The sequence below is a fragment of the Oryzias melastigma genome, linkage group LG8, assembly GCF_002922805.2.
Source record: "Oryzias melastigma strain HK-1 linkage group LG8, ASM292280v2, whole genome shotgun sequence".
NCBI classification, from domain to species: domain Eukaryota; kingdom Metazoa; phylum Chordata; class Actinopteri; order Beloniformes; family Adrianichthyidae; genus Oryzias; species Oryzias melastigma.
Window position 1 is genome coordinate 21,117,483 of NC_050519.1, and position 18,521 is coordinate 21,136,003.

General features: G+C 39.3%; 1 protein-coding gene across 3 annotated transcripts in view; it reads right to left on the bottom strand.

The window, feature by feature from the left end:
* pkn1b (protein kinase N1b) overlaps window positions 1–18,521 on the bottom strand; it is a 53,177-nt gene that overhangs the window by 24,886 nt on the left and 9,770 nt on the right. The window contains exons 1-2 of one of the 3 annotated variants that reach the window (XM_036213361.1): window positions 9,619–9,849; window positions 776–1,076 (exon numbers count right to left, since the gene is read on the bottom strand). In XM_036213361.1, coding sequence (XP_036069254.1) covers window positions 776–1,076; window positions 9,619–9,687 — 370 coding nt within the window. In that variant the 5' untranslated portion in view covers window positions 9,688–9,849. Of the gene's footprint in view, window positions 1–775; window positions 1,077–7,992; window positions 8,311–9,618; window positions 9,850–18,521 lie in introns of those variants that run through there. The other 2 variants (XM_024272517.2, XM_024272518.2) reach the window with 2 other exon arrangements.

Here is an 18,521-nt window from a genome sequence, read left to right on the forward strand (position 1 = left end):
TGTACTTTCCTCACTAGTCTTCTCCCTAAACTAAAAACTCATCCCGTTTGCAGATGACACCACCCTCATCTGCTTACAGGAGGGATCAAATGTTGCCCTGGTGCAAAAGACAGTGGAGATGATGGCGGAGCCGCTATCACTCAGAACCTCAAGTAGGGGGGTGAGCATCAGCTCCCTCATCAAGAAGGCCCAGAAGAGGATGTTCTTCCTGCGACAGCTGAGGAAACTCAAGCTGCCCACCAAAGAGTTGGTGCAGTTCTATGTCCTTGAGTCCATCCTCACCTCCTCCATCGTCATCCGGTACGCTGGAGCCTGAGGAATGTTTCTAGTACCTTGTTGAATCTAAGCCATCAAGGATTAAGGCTGTTCTGAAGGCAAAAAGGGGGTCCAATCTGGTACCAGCAAGGTGGACTTAATAAAGTGACCAGTAAGTGTAAAGTGATGTTTTGTGTTAGTCTCTGCTGAGAAACCTGAAGTCCTTTTTAAATCTAAGGATTGTCCTGTTCATCCTTGCAGCTACAAACCAAACGTGGTTTAAGTTAAGGTGCTCACTTGGCCTCCATTACTCTAACCTTCAAATGGTTTGAGCAGCAGTAGGATTAGCTGTTAAAGCAAAGCTGGAGGCTCCACATCAGTGCTGGATCCAGATCCCACAGCAGAACTTTATGAACCTCCTTTGGCAGCATTTGATTGTGTCATCTTTGTGCAAGCTGATTAATATCGACAGCATTTGTGTCATCATGACTATGATAAATCTCAATCCAATAACAGATACCTTTGTTCTCATCCGGGCCTTTGACAACAATGTGAGCATCCAGCTCCTGCAGCTGAGCGTGGAGGGACTCCAGCTTGCGCTTGGAGCTGCGCAGCTGCGAGTCGACCTGCTGGACATTCCTCTTGTCCGTGGTGGCCCTGCGCAGATTCTCCGCGCCCTCCTTGATCTTCAGCTCCTTCCGGATCTCCCTGCGGATCCGCTCGCGGTGCTCATCCAGGCGCTGCTGCACGCTACAGTCGGAGAAGTCGGAGTTCTGGTCCAGACCGAGCTGCTGGAGCACAGACAGCCCATTGGGATCAGTCTGAAGAGAGGAAAAACAAGGGAGAACTTAGATAGTGGAGAGCATGGAGAAAGGTTAAGGAAGACGTGATGTGAGCCAGGGCCACCACGATTAGTCGACTAATTGATGACTAATCGACAATTAAAATAGTCAACGACTAATTTATTAGATGATTAGTCATTACTTTATATTACATGGAATCAGAGTGTAGTAAAGATGAAAGTTATGATGGCAGTCTGTTAGCTTTTTGGACTATTTTGGCATTAATTAAGATTTTTTAGGCTATTTTGGAGTTTAGCTAATATTTCAGCTACATGCTAGCTATTTTGGCTAATTTATGATTTTTTCAGTTTTTTAGGCTCATTTGGCATCTAACTAATATCTTGGCTGGCTATTAGCTTCAGCAATTTCAAATATGCATTTTTAGCTATCAATTTTATCATCTTCAGCTATCAGCACTAGTATCTTCAGTGGCCAAATTCATCTTACAGCATTCACACTAGCATTATCAAAGGTAATGCTATATATCTAGTTTTTAGTTAGTTTAAAGCTATTGAGGGTTAAGATGTGTGCTTTAGATCCATGACCTGATTAGTAGACTAATCGGAAAAATAATCGGTAATTTGTCGACTAATAAAATAATCATTTGTGGCAGCACTAATGTGAGCAAAAGGGAAAGTTCAAGAGAATATATAATCAGATCTGAAACAGAAGCCACTCGAAAGGTGTCTCCTCCACACAACTAGGAAGAGAGGAGAGGAAACCAGGAAGTGTGTCATCATGTGACCGTGCTCCGAGCGGAGACGGCGAGGCAGCAACAAAGCAGAGGCAGCACTTAAGTGGGTAAAGAGCCGAGTGCTCGCCTCAGCTCCCCCGACGATCAACACTAACCAGATTACAGCAGATTACAGCGGCATTAATCCTCACCAAAATCAATCTGGGTCTCATCTGCTTCAGAAAGGGTCACAAATAAGCAAACACATGTGCAGGTGTACAAAATGTCATGATTGGTGTCAGGTACACTAGGAACACAGACGCCAACAAGAATTGAGGCAATGATTTAAAAAACTAAAACTTTGGCAGATTTCAGGTGTCAGAGCAATAATCCTCCTCAAAGTCTTCAGATGACCTTCATCTCCTCAGTAACATGGAAAAGTGTATTTCTTTAATTCAGAAAGGCTTGTTATGCTAAAGTCTACAAAACTCCAGTAATACTATGACTCCTACACAGCACCACAGTGAGATTGTTCTGCTGCCACATTCATGCTACATTCACACCGGGTTTTGATGCTGGTCCTTGAACACGTATTTAGCCCATGGTGTTCACACTGGACAAGCAGGGAGGGGCTTCTTTTTTCCTACTGTTTACTAGCGGCTGTCTGCTACCTACAGTTGGAACTGGCTTGGTGCGAAATGTAGAATCCGGTGAATCTTGCTCCAGGCTTTTTTTTTCCACAGCTCTATTCCGATATATGAAATACTTGATGTCATAGAATTTCAGATGGGTACAGATCACAATTATTAATTTCTCTTCCCTGATTATTTTCAAATGGTTGGCACTTCCATGAAGGTTAAGGGACACCGTCCATACTACACTACCAAATCAGAGTCTCTGATTGGTTAATGTTCAACCAACTAAAGTCCAACTACATTTTTTTTCAATAGTAAAATCGTTCCCAGTGGGTTTTTAATTAAGATTATGCCATTTTTAGCTAAAAATAAAATAAAATAAAAAAAACCTGTGTTGTTTTTTTAAGACTTAGTTTCTGTAGAGCTGCTGGAGCTCGTTAGAAATTTGCTTGTGGGTTGTGGCCGGGACTGTTGGCTTGAAGTTAGCCTAGCTAATTTCCCAGCATTCCACACCGTCCTGCCAGCAACAACCACCTCACAAGCCCAAGCTAACATTAGCGTAGCAAAAGAAACAGCCAAAAATATCGGAGCCAGATAGCAACTCAGAAGACGTTAATGGATCTATTTGTCTGCAATGGGAGAATTTAGAATCATAACGGAGTAGGAAAACTTTGGGCTGTCCATGGTAGTGACTGCCTCATAAACCAGAGTATTTTCAAATATCTGCTATTCATCTGATTCTGATCCAATATGATTTCAACAAAGAAATACTCAAATATGCAGTTTTATTCTTAAATTATTTCATACATGTCCTACTTTATCAGAAAAATGCCACAAGAACATGTTAAAAACACCATTTTCACTTTCAGTGCGTCTTCACTGAAAGTGAATTTTGTACGTAGAGCCTGAAAACAGTCATAGAAACTTCTGTGGCAACTTGTGAACACGATTGTACTGAGGACGCCAGAAACATGCATTTATGCGGATTCAGGTCTCCACAGGCTGAACCAGACCAAAGAACCACTTCATGCTGTCAAAGTCAGAATTTACTGATGAAAAAAAGAAGATAATAAAACTCAAAATTATAACCTTCAAGCAGACAAAGCGTTAAATTTCAAACTAGCTGGTCTGAAGAAAAGACCTGGAGTTTCCTCTCACTGTGGTGTTCTAAGACTCTAAACAAAGTGAAGGAAGTCAGTTGGACAAAGCTTAAACCATAAACAGAAGACCAGTCCATCAGTTGATGCCAAAACAAGTTTGAAAGGACAGGAACAGCACTTGTTAACGCTCAATGAAGTCTTTCTTCACCATGTCCTCATCTTGTTAGACAGCTCTGTACAGATGTGTGAAGTCGTTGGAGATGACAAAGACTGACTTTACTGAGGAAAACAAACAAACCGTTTCTTTGGAATGGAATCATCCTAGCAAAGTGCCAGCACTAATTCAGAATACAGTAGGTGGAAACGCCGTGTGTAAAAAATAAATGAAATTCAAAGCCAAATAATGGCTGTAAATCTGTTTTAAAGAACTGTAAAAAGAGATCAAAACTATGTACATACACCTTAAAAACTGTTGTCACCAGACAATAAAAGACAAAGATTTTATACCAAACTAACAAGCATTCGATCAACTTTGAGATCCAGCTGATTCTATAAATAAGTAAACCAATTTAAATGTAGGGTTGCATAACTACTTTCACACCAATTTCTAAAAAGTCACGTAGAAAGGAAGGACTACTTTTAGATGCTGTTGTTATTTATGGAAACACTTATGCAGCTTGAACACATGTGTTCAAGTATCTATACAAATAGAGGAATGGAGGAATGACTGGACATAGAACGGAACGATAATCCAACATAGTCGACTTCAATTTGATTTAAATGAATCAAAAATTGGAATTTGGGACATTTTTTTCTTCGACTGAAAAAACAGAATCCTTTTAGATTAAAATAAGACATCTGAGATGTTTAAAAAAATCCATACGAGTCATGAGTTTATGAGGTGACCACAGATGGGTCACTGCATTTTTAACAGCATCTATAGACGAAAGTTCTATGTAATTTATTAAAAAATGTCACTTTAAGAACTCGGGACAAGTTTTCATTTGAAATAGAAAAAAAGGATGATTGGCAACACATCAAAGATGTGGCCACCTTCACTCAATATTAGCTGTGATAGGCTCCAGCAAACCTGTGGCCCCAACAAGGGGTTTGGAAAAAGAATGGATAGATGATTAAAAAAAAATAGGAAATAAAATGTTTACAGTTATATTAAGACAATAATGCCCATATTTTTCTTTTTATTCGTTTGTTGTCATTGCAGCACAAATCCAGAGAACAATATTAGGAATGTCAAAGATTAGCTACTTCCCTTACAAGCAGTAAAAGCTGTTAAAGTTTTGGAGATCCAAGTCGCAAAAGATTAAATGAAAAATGAAAAAAGTACTAAAACAAAATTCACAAGGGAAAATCTCAGATGTTATGATGAGTTTGTCCATTAAAGAAAAGTAAAAAAGGTCTTTATGCACTTGTTTGATAAATGTATATTTGTGCAAACTTTGATGGATTCCAGTTTTCTTATTTTCTTTTAAGAAATAAGAGAAAACTTGTCATTTCAGATTAATACTTAAAGCAGAATTGTAACTGAGTTTTCTCTACCAGTATCAGGCACCAAAAAAACTCATTGCTGGAATAATCTCTGATATTTTCAGTTTTTAACAAGAACAAATCAACGTTACCCGTTTGCTTTGATGGTAGGGTGACTCAGTCACTCTTTCTGGGACAGATTGGGTTTTTCTTGGTTTGGTGTTTGTAAAAAACGAAGGACAATGCATGAAACAAAAGTGTTTCTTCTTGAAACACACAGTTCCAGAAATGTACCAGGCCTCAAAACGTCTGTTAGTCCCTGATGCTGTGCAGGATGATCAGAAAGTCAAAATAAAAACATGTTTGAACATCCATAAAACTTTATTTAGAGAATAATCCTCACATCTCCAGAGTGATCAGACGTCTTTCAGTGCATCTTTCTTTTTTTTAGCAACCCTCAGGAGCGGGGGTGTCAAACTCAATCACACATGGGGCCAAAATCCAAAACACACCTTAGGTCTCAGGCCGAACTGGAGAAACATTTATTGAACACTCTAAAATGGAATTTTTTAAACTTTAACACAATTATGAACTAGATATATAGCATTACCTGCAATAATGCTTGCAGGAATTCTGTAAACTGAATTTCACCGCTGAAGGTGCTAGTGCTGATAATATGCTGAAATTGATAGCTGAAAATGCTAAAGGTAAAAGTTGAAAACGCTGAGGGTGATAGCTAGCTAAAATATTAGCTAAATGCCAAATTAGCCTAAAAATAATTGAAAAATAACTTAGGTTAGCCAAAACAGCTAACATATAGCTGAAAAAAAATAGCTGAACCCCAAAACAGCCTAAAAAACTTAAATTAGTCAAAACAGCTAGCATGTAGCTGAAATATTAGCTAAACTTCAAAATTGCCTAAAAAATCTAAATAGTCCAAAAAGCTAACAGAATGCCATTTTTTTTTATTTTAAAACCGTAACTAGCTAACATTTTAGCTGACAAAGTGCTTCAGAATAACAGTTGTCACTTAAAGGAACCAAAGTTTTCAGAGAAGAAACAATGTGAGATATTTCTGTGGAAAAAGGATTTGTTGTTTCCAGGAAAGAGAAGAGTTTTCTTTCCTTGAAACACAGATGTGCATTCACTTTGGTTCTAGACTGTCTGTGCTGTGACCTTTCAAACAATCAGTGCTTTCATGCTTCCAACAGATTTTGCTGCCAGTTGTTACAAAAATGTATGCGTTTGTGCTCCAGCTTTGTCATCATTAGTTCCCCCTTTTCTCATAACGTTAAACCACACTTTTAATGTCCCGCTCCGTTTTCAGGCAAAATATAAGTACAATATACATAGTTAATATTATACATAGTTTCTGCAGAGTGACAGGAGCTCGTGATCCAAACAGGAAGTTCCTGCTGGCTCCAGAAAGCAGAAATTCTGTAGATTTGTATAGAAAAATAAACAGCTATTATCCATTCTATTTGTCAGAATAACCTTTTCTAACAATTCTATTTTTTTCTGTAATTTGTTATTCAAGTTATAAACTGACCAATCAGATGCTTGAATAAAAGTCACACGTTTAAAATGTTTGATAGATTCTCCTGAGCTTGTTTTTAGGGGTGTGGCCTCTGACAAGCTCACTCCTTACTGGTAAGAATGGTTGCCATAGAAACAATGTCTCAGACCGACTGGGTCCAATCACTGCTTACTGACAACTTCTGGTACTTCATCCGTATCCCAGAAAAAATGGAAAACTGAAAAAGTGACTTAATTTCACCGGAACTAAAAACGAGTCGTTTCCAATGGGTGAGGTCACAATCACATGTCCAGTACTCATATACAGTCAATTAGAGCAACTCCGTTCCCCTCTTCCTGTCACCTATACCCGAGAGCATGGAGGAGGGAGCTTGAGGCCCACCCATTTACAAATATGATCTTTACTGGCAACATTTTTCATCTGCTCCTGATTTACAATGATTTGGGTAAAGAAATACTCAGAAATGCAATTTTAATTTAATATGTCATCAGAAAAATGCTACAAGAACATGCTAAAACCTCCATTTTCATTGGACTTGGTCTTTAAAGGTCAGTTGTGTATAAATACTTGCAGCATTTGCTCCTTTCTCTCAAATACTTTGACATGTGAGTGTCAGAAGGTCAGAGGTGCTAACAATCCAAACAGACACTAATTCAATCAAACATGGAGCATTTTGTTGTTTCCTGCTGGACGTTAAAAGTCAACAGAGTCGTTCAGGTTTGAGGCATTGCTCGGTCTCACATACAGACTGAAACCTCCTCCTCCACTCTGCTATACAGACAGGCTGCTCAGGCCTTTCACTGCTGCTGCCACGCAGCTTAGCAGATCTGATTACAAGTTCTCAGGTCTCTGTGTCCATCCAGCTACACACATGGGGGTGAGGGGTGGGGGGGTTACCATTCTCATAAAACCATAATCCATCTGCAAACACAATGCACTACAACAGTCAGGCGAGGGCTGAGCTGCCAGCCAAAGCCCACGGCTCGAGGCTGAGTGCTGGCAGGACTTTAGCTGCTGCTCTAATGCAATGTTATGTCACAGAACAGCTCTGCAGGCAGGAGCTGGAGGTGCACTTCATGCAACCGTAGGGGTTTTTATCGTAGATTATTAGCCCCAATGATGAACGCAGAGGTCTGGGTGAGCGTAGCACCGGTGGCAGAAGCAAAAACAGAGCTGTGACTCCTCCGTGAGCAACAGGAAGGGAGAGCTTGTGCTCTGACGCACTGCTGTTCAACACAATACACTCAATCCCCTGGTGTTTTACCACAAACAAAAACCTCTGGACGGAGACGGCTCCTGCGGCAGGGTGAAATCACGAGAGCAAATAGGAATGAAAACTCAGGTTTTGGTGGCAGAGAGCAGAGGTTTGCACAGGAAGTGAATGAGGAAGCTGACAGTAAAGATGGCCATGGTTTAGATGGAAAGAAGGCACAAAAGAAGGCCCGTTCTGCCCGTGGTGGCCTACCGGAGCGTCTGAGTCACTCTGCTCGGCGGGAGACAGGATGTCTAAAGTCTCCAGGTTCTCCAGTCTGTTCTCCTCGCCGGCCATCGTCGGCCTTGTGCAGGCCTCACCCCGCCCCGCGACACCGCACAAAATCAGCGCCGACGCCGTCACCAATCACCCAAAACAAAGGACTATTCCTGCCGCTTCCAAATCCAGGATGTCCTTCCCACCAGGAATCAGGGGCCAGTCTAAATCTGGAGCAAGTGAACGAAGCGGCGGAGAGGAAGAAAGAACTGGGGAGAACGCGCTCCACCTCGCTGCTTCCTGTTCTGCTCTCTGCTAGATAGTCGAGGCGTCATGCACTCTGTGCGCGCACTCACATTTGGTTGGTTTTGTAACTGAGAGATCACAGTCGCTGAGCTTCCTGCCTCTCTGCAGCTGACAGACAGGCGGTGTGACAGAAGAGGCCGCGGCGAGGCGGCCATCAACCTTTCTGTGCATGCGGAGGGACTGCTGCGATGAAGGCTGAACACAGGGGGCGACTGTTCTGAGAGCAGGGGTCAACTGGAGCACCAAATGACAACATATCCATGGAAAACTACGGAAAAGACAGACGCTCCAACTTTAAAAGATAAAGGAAAAGTCACAAACATAAATATGGAGGTGAGAAACAGCGCAGTGATCCAGACATCTCATGTTATTGAAGTGATCCGAGATTCAGTCTTGCTGTAGAAAAAAAATTCTCAAATGTTCCTTTTACAAGTTTACAAATCAGCAACTTTACTTGATTGAAACCTCATTCTCCATAAAATGTTTGCACCTAGTTTGAACTTAAAGATTTTCCCTTTAACATCAAACTAGAACTTCAGCTACGTCAGACTTTTAAGGCGTGATTGATAAATAAAGCAAAATAAAATGACACAACCGTATAATATACAAGTGAATCCACCATATCTCCAAGTTTGCCGCAGGATCACAAAATAAAACGGAAATAATAAGTTAGTTAATTTTTTTCTGTCTACCAAGTGACTTACGGACCAGTACCGGTCCGCAACCCAAAGGGTGGACGACCACTGCTATACAAGGTTCCTACAAGTTTTTTCAAAATAAATTTAAGACATTTTTAAGGCCAATTAAATTTTTAAAAAGACCAGTGTTTTCATATTAAAACTGTAGTTCTTGTCTTGTTGTTTTTGCTCTGTGCTGTGATGCTTTGGCGCACTTGTTTTTCTTTTTAAACCGGCGGTGGGCTTTCAGTGCATCGGTCCATTACAACTGGTTCTGCCGCTGTTTATTTACATTATTTGTGGTGGAAAATTTTATTTTCAACAAGAAATGTGAAACCAAGAAGTTTCAAATGGCACAATTTTATCGAGATATCGAGACTTAAGACTTTTTAAGGTAATATTTCAAACTTCATCAATTCAATACTTTTAAGACCATTTAAGAACCACGTTTGACTAAAAACGACACACACTTGCTGAGTGGACAGATAAGTCCACACAGCACGACAGACTTCTTCTTTACAGTCCTTTAGGGGAATAGGAAGTGAAATACCGTGAAGTTGAGCCATCAGACTAAGTTTAATGTCCCTCTCATATGTCTTCTGCTGTGAATGTGTAGGAAGGCATTCAAATATTCTCTTACCGAGCAGCTGTGTCTCCTGTTTTTGGCCGCGGGTGGAGGACTGGTGGCTGCAGAAGTAACAGCCCCCATGAACCCATGCTGCCCGTGACCTCCACGGAAACAGATCAGCTGTCCTCCACAGACCCCACAACCACCAAGCAAACACCTAAAACCCTCAAAACACTCCAGGAACTTCTGCTCGGCCTGAAGCCTCAAACTCTGTCCCCCCGTGTACCTGCAGAGATGAAGCAGCAGCTAAAAGTGTCCTGACCACACTACCAGGAACTAAGATGACTGCTCTTAAAGTTACAGTTTGACTCTCTACCCCATAAAGACTGAACAAATACTCTCGTACAGAAGCAGCTCTGCTCAGTCTCATCAACAGTCAAACTTCTCTGGTGCCGTCATGATCCAAAAAGTGAGTTTTAGAATTGTTCTCTGTAAGCAAACAGCCCAACTTTCTTCAAATGTTTTAGAAATACATTACATTTTTCTGCGTTTTGAGTCACTTTTGCAAAGATTAAACCTCAGAGAATCAAAGAAAAAATGAAAATATTTCAGTGTGGACAAAACCAACAATAAAGAAGAGGAAGAAGGTTAAAAGTTCCAATCTGATCATCGTTTGATTTATTTTCAAAGTGTTCCTAGTGGTCAATTGTGATGATGCTGTTTTAGGCAAAATCACAAACCTGTCGTTTTCTAGAACATAGTTTCTGCAGAGCGGCAGGACTTAATAAGAAATTCACCTCTGAATTGCGGGATGTGAGCAAATCCACCCCCTCTTCCCGTCACCTAACATTAGAGGTGCTGCATGAATGGTGAGCAATATTAAAGCTTTCCAGGAAAACAAAGACGTTCAAGGATCTATTTGTCTGGAACTGGATGCATCAGAAAGCAGCGGAGCAGGAAGCTTGTGATCCCCCAGCATATTTCCCATCACAAATATGATCTTTTTCAAACAGCATTTATTTGTCTGCTCCTGATTCTCAATGATTTGAATAAAAAATACTAAAATACTGTTTTAATTTCAATTTTCTTCATACATATTCTCCATCATCTGAAAGAGGAGTATATTAAGACTAAAACATCTGAAAAAGTTCAGATGATGCAAAAAAATGTAAAAAAAAAAAATGTTTTAAACCAAAAAACAGCAAAGACTGGCTAAAATAAAATATTGTAAGAAAATTGCAATAAAATGTTACAAAACCTGTTTAGATAAACATCAAATTATCACATGAAACTTTAATACGGTTTATTTAAATCAGTAAATGACTAAAAAGGCCCAAAATAAAAAGCATGTTTTTGCAAAAAACAATATTAAAACTGCACATAATCCTTTGAAAACAGTAGATGTTTGCTATGGTGCTCAGCTGTTCCTCAACATTAGCACAAATATATACAGTAAATATGTGACAAATAAAACTTCTGACACTCTGCTATCAATAATAGAGCAGTTTGCTGATCTGGATCTGTCAGGGGTGTGTTTTTATGTGCACAAAACTAAGAACAGAACATCAGAAATAAAATCAGCTCATGTTGCAACATTTATAATCATTTTAAAATCAGATAAGATTCTTGCTGGTGTTTCTTTTTATATTTACCCTCTGGATCAGGCGTGTCAAACTCAATCATCTACTAAGACCGAAATCCAAAACACACCTGAGGTCGCAGGATGAACATTTATTGAACACTCTAAAACTAATTTTTAAAACGTTAAAACCAGAACTTTTCCACATTATTATGAACTAGATATATAGCATTACCTGTGATAATGCTAGTGTGAATGCTGTAAGCTGAATTTGGTCGCTGAAGATAATAGATGAAAACTTTGAAGTCAATAGCTGACAATGCTGAAGCTGATAGCCAGCTAAAATATTAGTTAAGTCCCAAATTAGCCTAAAAAAACTTAGGTTAGCCAAATAAGCTAGCATGTAGCTGAAAAAAATAGCACGACTCCAAAACAGCCTAAAAAAACTTAAAAAGAAAATCCTAAATAGCCAAAACAGCTGTTATATAATATTAGCAAAACTCCCAAATAGCCTAAAAATCTTAGTAAATGCCAGAATAGTCCAAAAGCTAGCAGAATGCCCATTTTTTAAACTTTAAAACTGTAACTTTTTAACTTAATTATGAATAATAAAAAGCAGGAATATTATTCCAGAATAAATCAACTTAAACCTTAAATAACTTTCAATATTTTACTCTCCATAAAAATATATTTTGTCAAAATTATACAAGTTAGAAATAAACGCAAGATAACATCGGGTCATAACAATAAAATAAAATGATTTGGAGGGCCGGATCCGGCCCCCGGGCCTTGACTTTGACACGTGCACTAAAGCATGGCAGAGGAATTGTAATGTAATGTAATGGTTTGTAGCCACTAAATCCTCAATTTGACATTTGTTAACTTTTTTACAGTTTTGTTTTCAAACTAATTTTGCTTTCATTTATAGTTTCAACTGATTAAATCTGAATTAAGGGAGAACTTAATTACGTTCTTTAAATAGATTTATGTTTGCATTTGAAAGTAACAGAAAAACATTTGTTCTGCTAAAAGTCACAACTAAGAGAAAATCATAAATTTTATGCATTCATTTGCATCCAACAAAATTGTAAATCCAGCTGTAATTATTCAGATTAAAACATGATGGACCTGCATTTCCAAATGACCCCACTGTTCTCTGTCAGCTTAAAGTATTTATCAACATTCATAATATTATGTAATGTTTTCAGGTTTTGATCTCAGTGCATACAAATCCATTTCTCCCTGTAAGTCTTTAATAATCTTTAATTTTTGTTTGAGGGGACACTTCGTGTCTACACCAGTAATGGTAATGGCAGGGCAGATGTGGTCCGATCGGGCAGGAAAAACACGAGACAGCTCCGTCTCCCTGTGGGAGAGTGTGGTCAACAACAACTATAAAACAACAACAAGAGGACGCAGTCACTGGTGTTTTTGGAGGTGGCAGTAGTGGGATTTGTGAGGAGTGATCTCTCCCACACTCACCCACTCCTCCCCAGCACAAAGGATAAGATGAACACTGTCAAACAGAAGGCATGAACGAAAGACTGAAGTCCTCGAGCTGCTCTCACAAACACCCACCAAGTCACCGTCCACATGAACTGCAGCTGCTTTCTGATGATTGGAACAACCCCGGCTGGATGTGAGGAGCACCACCAAGAGGAGATGCTGCTCTGCAAACCTGAGTAAAGCCTGCTGTCAAAATGTTGATGGTAAGACACAGACTGCTGATGGGGAGATGTTTCACTATGAAGGAGATGATGGTGGTAAGACTATTATTAAGTAGCTTAAATACCATAATCTTGACAGGATGTGATGTCACCAGAGGTGGAAATCTTGAGGCACCTCATGCTTAAATTATTTCAGTTATGAAGCTATTTGATTATGAAACAATTATTAATCCATCCCAGTTCTGCATTTTTTTTTAGAAATGTTTTCTCTTTACAACAAGACACACAGAGGTGTCAAACTCAATCACACACTGGGGCCAAAATCCATCAGATCCCCTTAGGTCGCGGGCCGAATAGGATGAACATTTATCGAACACTCTAAAACTACATTTTTAAAACTGTAAAACTGTACATTTTTAACATAATTATGAACTAAATATACAGCATTACCTGAGATATTGCTAGTGTGAATGCTGTAAGCTGAATTTGGCCGCTGAAGATGCTGAAATTGATAGATAAAAACGCTGAAGCTGATAGCTGAAAATGCTGAAGCTGATAGCCAGCTAAAATGCTAGCTAAGTGCCAAATTAGCCTAAATCACTAAAAAAATGTGTTCGCCAAAACAGCTAGTATGTAGCTGAAAAAAATAGCTAAACTCCAAAATAGCCTAAAAAACTGAAAAAAAAAATGCAAAAACAGCTAGCGTGTAAATATTAGCCTAGCTAAAAAAACTTTTAAAAAGCCTAAATTAGCCATTACAGCTAGAATGTAGCTGAAATATGAACTCCAAAATAGCTTAAACAAATCTTAGTAAATGCCAAAATAGTCCAAAAAGCTAGCAGAATGACACTTTTTAAAACTTTAATACCATCAATTTTTAACATAATTATGAATTATAAAAAGGCAGGAATATTACTCCAGGATAAATCAATATTAAATACTAAATAACGTTCAATATTTTACTCTCCATAAAAATATTTTTTTAAAGTTATACAATAAAGAAATAAGTGCAAGACAACATCAGGCCATTAATAACAATAAATTAAAATGATCTGGAGGGCCGGATAGAATTACTTGGAGGGCCGGATCCGGCCCCCGGGCCTTGACTTTGACACATGTGGTCTAAAGTAATTTATAAAACGCTCTCTAAATGTGATTGAGGTTGGATGATCACTTCTTCCATAGGGCCGGATTCTTCTGAAAAGCTATTTTTTAATTCTCTGCAGCCCCACAGTACCGTAATTCCTGCATGAAGTGAAGTTGGGTGGAGGTGCAGATAGCTCTTCATCGGAGTATCCCACCTCACATATTTTGAAACTAACCTTAGATTTTTCATTCATTTTCTTCTATTTTAAATATATTTTCAAAAGTACACTGCAACATGTGACTATTGAATCTTCTTTCCTACCTATATGTGAATGAGTTAACAGCTTACACAACGTACCTTGGACTGTGTGTCAACTGCCTGCTAATCCCTGAAAATCCCACATATTCTGAGAAATTCTGATGGCAAATCTCCTTTTGCTGCTTTGAAAAGTGCAGCGTTGCTCAACATGTGCTGCTTTGATGGAGGCATCATGTGCACGAGGCGGAGGGACCCTGAGAAGAAGAGGGTCTTGTGAGTGCTGGTGTGCACATCTGTGTGTGCATGCGCTGCTGCTGCGCGTCAGCATGAATGGCATCTTTGTGAGAGAGCCTATATTATCAAGAGACCTCAGTAAATGTGTTTGTGGACCCGGCATTGTCTATTGTGTGCGCTGCAGCAACAAACAGGTGCTCTGTTTGGAGTGTGAGGGATAAAACAGAGCAGAACCCGAAAGAGAGGATCTCTGAAGTCCAGCTGCTTCATTCTCCTCTGCTCTCCATGAACAGTGGGGCTGAAATAAGTGTGAACAAGGACTGAAGCTGAAGGACTTTGCAGTCCTTCAAGTGCAGAGACAGTTGCTCTTCAGGATAAAGCAAAATCTCTCAATAAATAAAAACAGGAGTTACAGGAGAACCAAAGCAAAACCCCCAAAAGCAGTCATCAATCCATCTTCCAAACCTGCGTAATGCCTTTTGTGGTCAAGCGGTTGCTGGAGCCTATCCAGTGCTCTGTTGGCTGAAGCTGGGGTACACTCCAGAGAAGGGATAGGCAACTCCAGGCCTCGAGGACCACAGTGTCTGCATGATTTCAAGCCCTACACATGACTGTTTACCTGGTTCAGGTGTGTCCAGCTAATTAGAACATGCAGGAGTAGGATATGTTAGAAAACATGCAGGAAGGTGGCCCTCGAGGCCTGATATGGCCAGTCCATCATTAAGAGACAATTAGAGTCACCATTAAATCTATGAAGCATGTTTTAGGACTGTTGGAGGAAATCCACACAGCTGGGATTTGAACCAGGAGGTGAGAGTGCTAACCACTCCACCACCATGCAGCCCCTTAAAACACTGATCATTCATCTAAATTAACATCTATGATAACAAGCTTTTTTTCCAAACAAATATGAATCCAACAGCTAGGTTTTGGCATCAATGGGAGCAAGCAAAAAGACAAAGAATGAACATAAATTTCCTAGAAATACAACAGTATATGTAAACATAACAGCTAAGTAACCCTGATTTTGCAGTAAATAAGTCCACATCCAGGCTTCAAAGTACTGTGTTCCAGCTTTAGGAGAACTTTCACTCCAGGATAATCCAACAAACTTGAAACACACTTTCATTCGGTCTGTTTTCACACTGCACTGTTGAGAGTGGACCGAAAACAGGAGTAGAACAAATCACCTGGAGTGACACAAAGTGTTCATTTTGGAATAATTAAACTGGAATTACGGGGCTGGGTATCAATAATAATTTCCAGAAACGATTCAATTCACAAGACCCTGGATCAATTTGACTCAGATTTTTTTTTATTATTATTATTATTATTATGTCAATCAACTCACTTCATATTCAATTCAATTGAATTTTGAATTTACACCGTAAACAAATTTAGACATATTTGCTGCTGAAACGGAGAAGTTCTAACAAAAAGGTAAAAGTTTAGAAAATTCATGCCTGTGAGTATAAAAAGCTGCTTCTTTAATCAGCAATGCATGTTTTATTGACTGAGCGTTAGCATTAGCCGTCCCATGAGAAATTCCATTAAACATTAGCATCAAGCTAGCGGAGTTTAGCTCTATGTGCTAGATAGATGTACATTTTTATGGATCGATTATTGATTTATTAAGCTTTAAATCGATTTCAAATAAACTAATTAACTTTATTAACCCAGCCCTACTGAATTAACTAGAGGGAGAAGAAAGCAGGAAAAAAATGGCTAAAACTGCTGGTCCTCCAGACTGCCAAATATTTGCGCTTATCGCATTTCAACAACACATTGACAATCAGAATGGAACGGAGAAGGAAGCTTGTGGCTTGCAGAAGTCGCATCTAAGTGACAAATGTAACATTTTTCCAAGAGAGCTTTTTGTCTGCTCCTGTTTCACAATAATTTGAATTTTAAAAATACTCCTAAAAACAAATTTAAGCTTAATTTTCTTTATATATGTCCTCCGTCATCTGAAAAATGCCAAAAAAACATGTTAAAAACACCACTTTAATTGAAGTGGGTCTATAATAACGTTATCTTTCTGACTGCCCCCAAAACTCTCAATCAATTCTAAATCGGCACCAAAACTTTCTTACTTTTTCTGTTCAGTTTTGAGTAAATGAGCAAGCTAACGCGGTTCAACAAAAGCCTAATTTTCCAGCCGAGATGTTCCCCAAGTTTCAGTATTCCTCCATCGACGATCCACAACCCCGCATAAAACAGGCCGAATCCTCACCGGAAGCCTTAAAAATGAATGAGCTGCATCCACTACAGGGTTTGATCCATTACCACATCCCCCACTTCCTGGGACCAATCCAGACTCTGATGTTGTCTAATTCAGGCGCGGATGTTCACCGGAGATTTCACCAGAAAAATCAAACATGTGCTTAAATCTGCAGTTATGAAGATGTCCTGCTGTGTTGATCTGTGTCTTACTGCTCACTCTAATGACTCAACGACCTACTTTAACACAGACGCTTTACACTAATGAAATATTCAAGCCAGTCCCAAACAGCGGCTGCTGCTGGACACGGCGAGTGGAAAGAGCACCACGATGTAATGGAATGGTTGTGCAGGCATGATGGTAATGGGCAGGGGAGATTAATAATGATTATGACAGAGGAGGGGGGGATAAGAGGTCCACTCTATGAAGCATATGATTATCCCTCCTCCCGAGGGATGCTGCTGATTACTCAAAGAGAGAAAAAATACACAGAATCTCCAAAATTCTTCCATTTCTTTGTGAAAACAAAACAATAAAGTCCCACTCCAATCGTATTCTTTTCTATCGAAAATCGTTCCCAGCAGTCTTTTAATTATAAAGTTTTCAGTAAAATTCAAAAAGCTTTGGTCAGTTTTAAAACATATTTTATGCACAGTGGCTCATTAGAAATACAATTCTGGTTTGTGGGCGGGACTGTTGACACAGAGCAACCCGCCCCCCTACCGATTGCTGAAAGCTCTGTTTGCGTGCCCATACGCAAGCTTACAGCCTAAAGCTAACATTAAAATAACAATGAGAATATAAGTGTTGAAAGCTAATCATGTCTCGCACAAGCGTGAGCAGGCCAGGAAACTTCTGCCTTTTCAAGCATCCGGTTTTCTAATACAACACAATTTTAATTAAGAAATACTCAGAAATGCAGTTTTAATAGTAAACTATTTTATATAGATCCTCTACTATGAGAAAAATGCAATAAGAAGCACATCAGTAAAGAAAAGTTATGTGGTCCTAACGAGTAAAAGTTTGGGGACCCCTGTTGTACAGTGTCCTTACACCACACTCTAGTCATGGGTAAGGTGCAGGTACTGGGCCTTTACTGCCCATGCGCCACTGCTCCACGCACAGTAATTCTAACAAGCTCCCTGCCTTTGCTGTAGTGATGTCATATAATGGGCGGAGTCATCCAACTTATTTTCTAATATGATTAACCAGACTTGATTTTGCCCCCAAAGCCTTTCCTTTATTCCCTGAAGGTCAAAACTGTACACATGTAAAAAAGAGTCTAAACTAGAAGATAAAACTCAGCTGCACTTGTCTAATAAACTGTAGATGAAACCCAATTTACAAAACTTTAAGCGTGTTTCAAAGATATAAAGGCTTGTGTGTTACTTTTATGTGTAATATGAAAGCACCACTCAAACAATGTAGCCTTTTTAGAAAGTTTTGGTCTGAAATAAACTATAACAACCGTAAAAACACATTTTGTTGGTTTGATGGTTTTGCTTTTGTGTAGCATCTTGACAAAAGCGTGACTGTAGAACGATGCTTTATAAATAAACTGAAGTCTTATGATCACAATATGGTCCTTTCTTCATTTCGCAGGCTAGCAGTATAACATTAGAGTTAAAGCAATTTCGCTCCTGAGGCGTCTAAATTTAGACAGCCACTCAAACAATCAAGAAACAGCAGGATTTTATACAAAATAGATCTAAAAAGCCAAAAAAAGTATCAATTTAGCAGCTATAGATTCATGCAAACTATCATGACTATTTTAGCATAACTTGTAATCTACTTAATTGAGCTGACAAAAAGGTCAAGCAAATCATAAAATGTCACATTTTATGTAACTTATCCCAGAGAAGCAGCTGAAGGCGACTTCACTGCACATCTCCATACAACGCTCCCCTTTTCCTCCATAGATGCTGCATT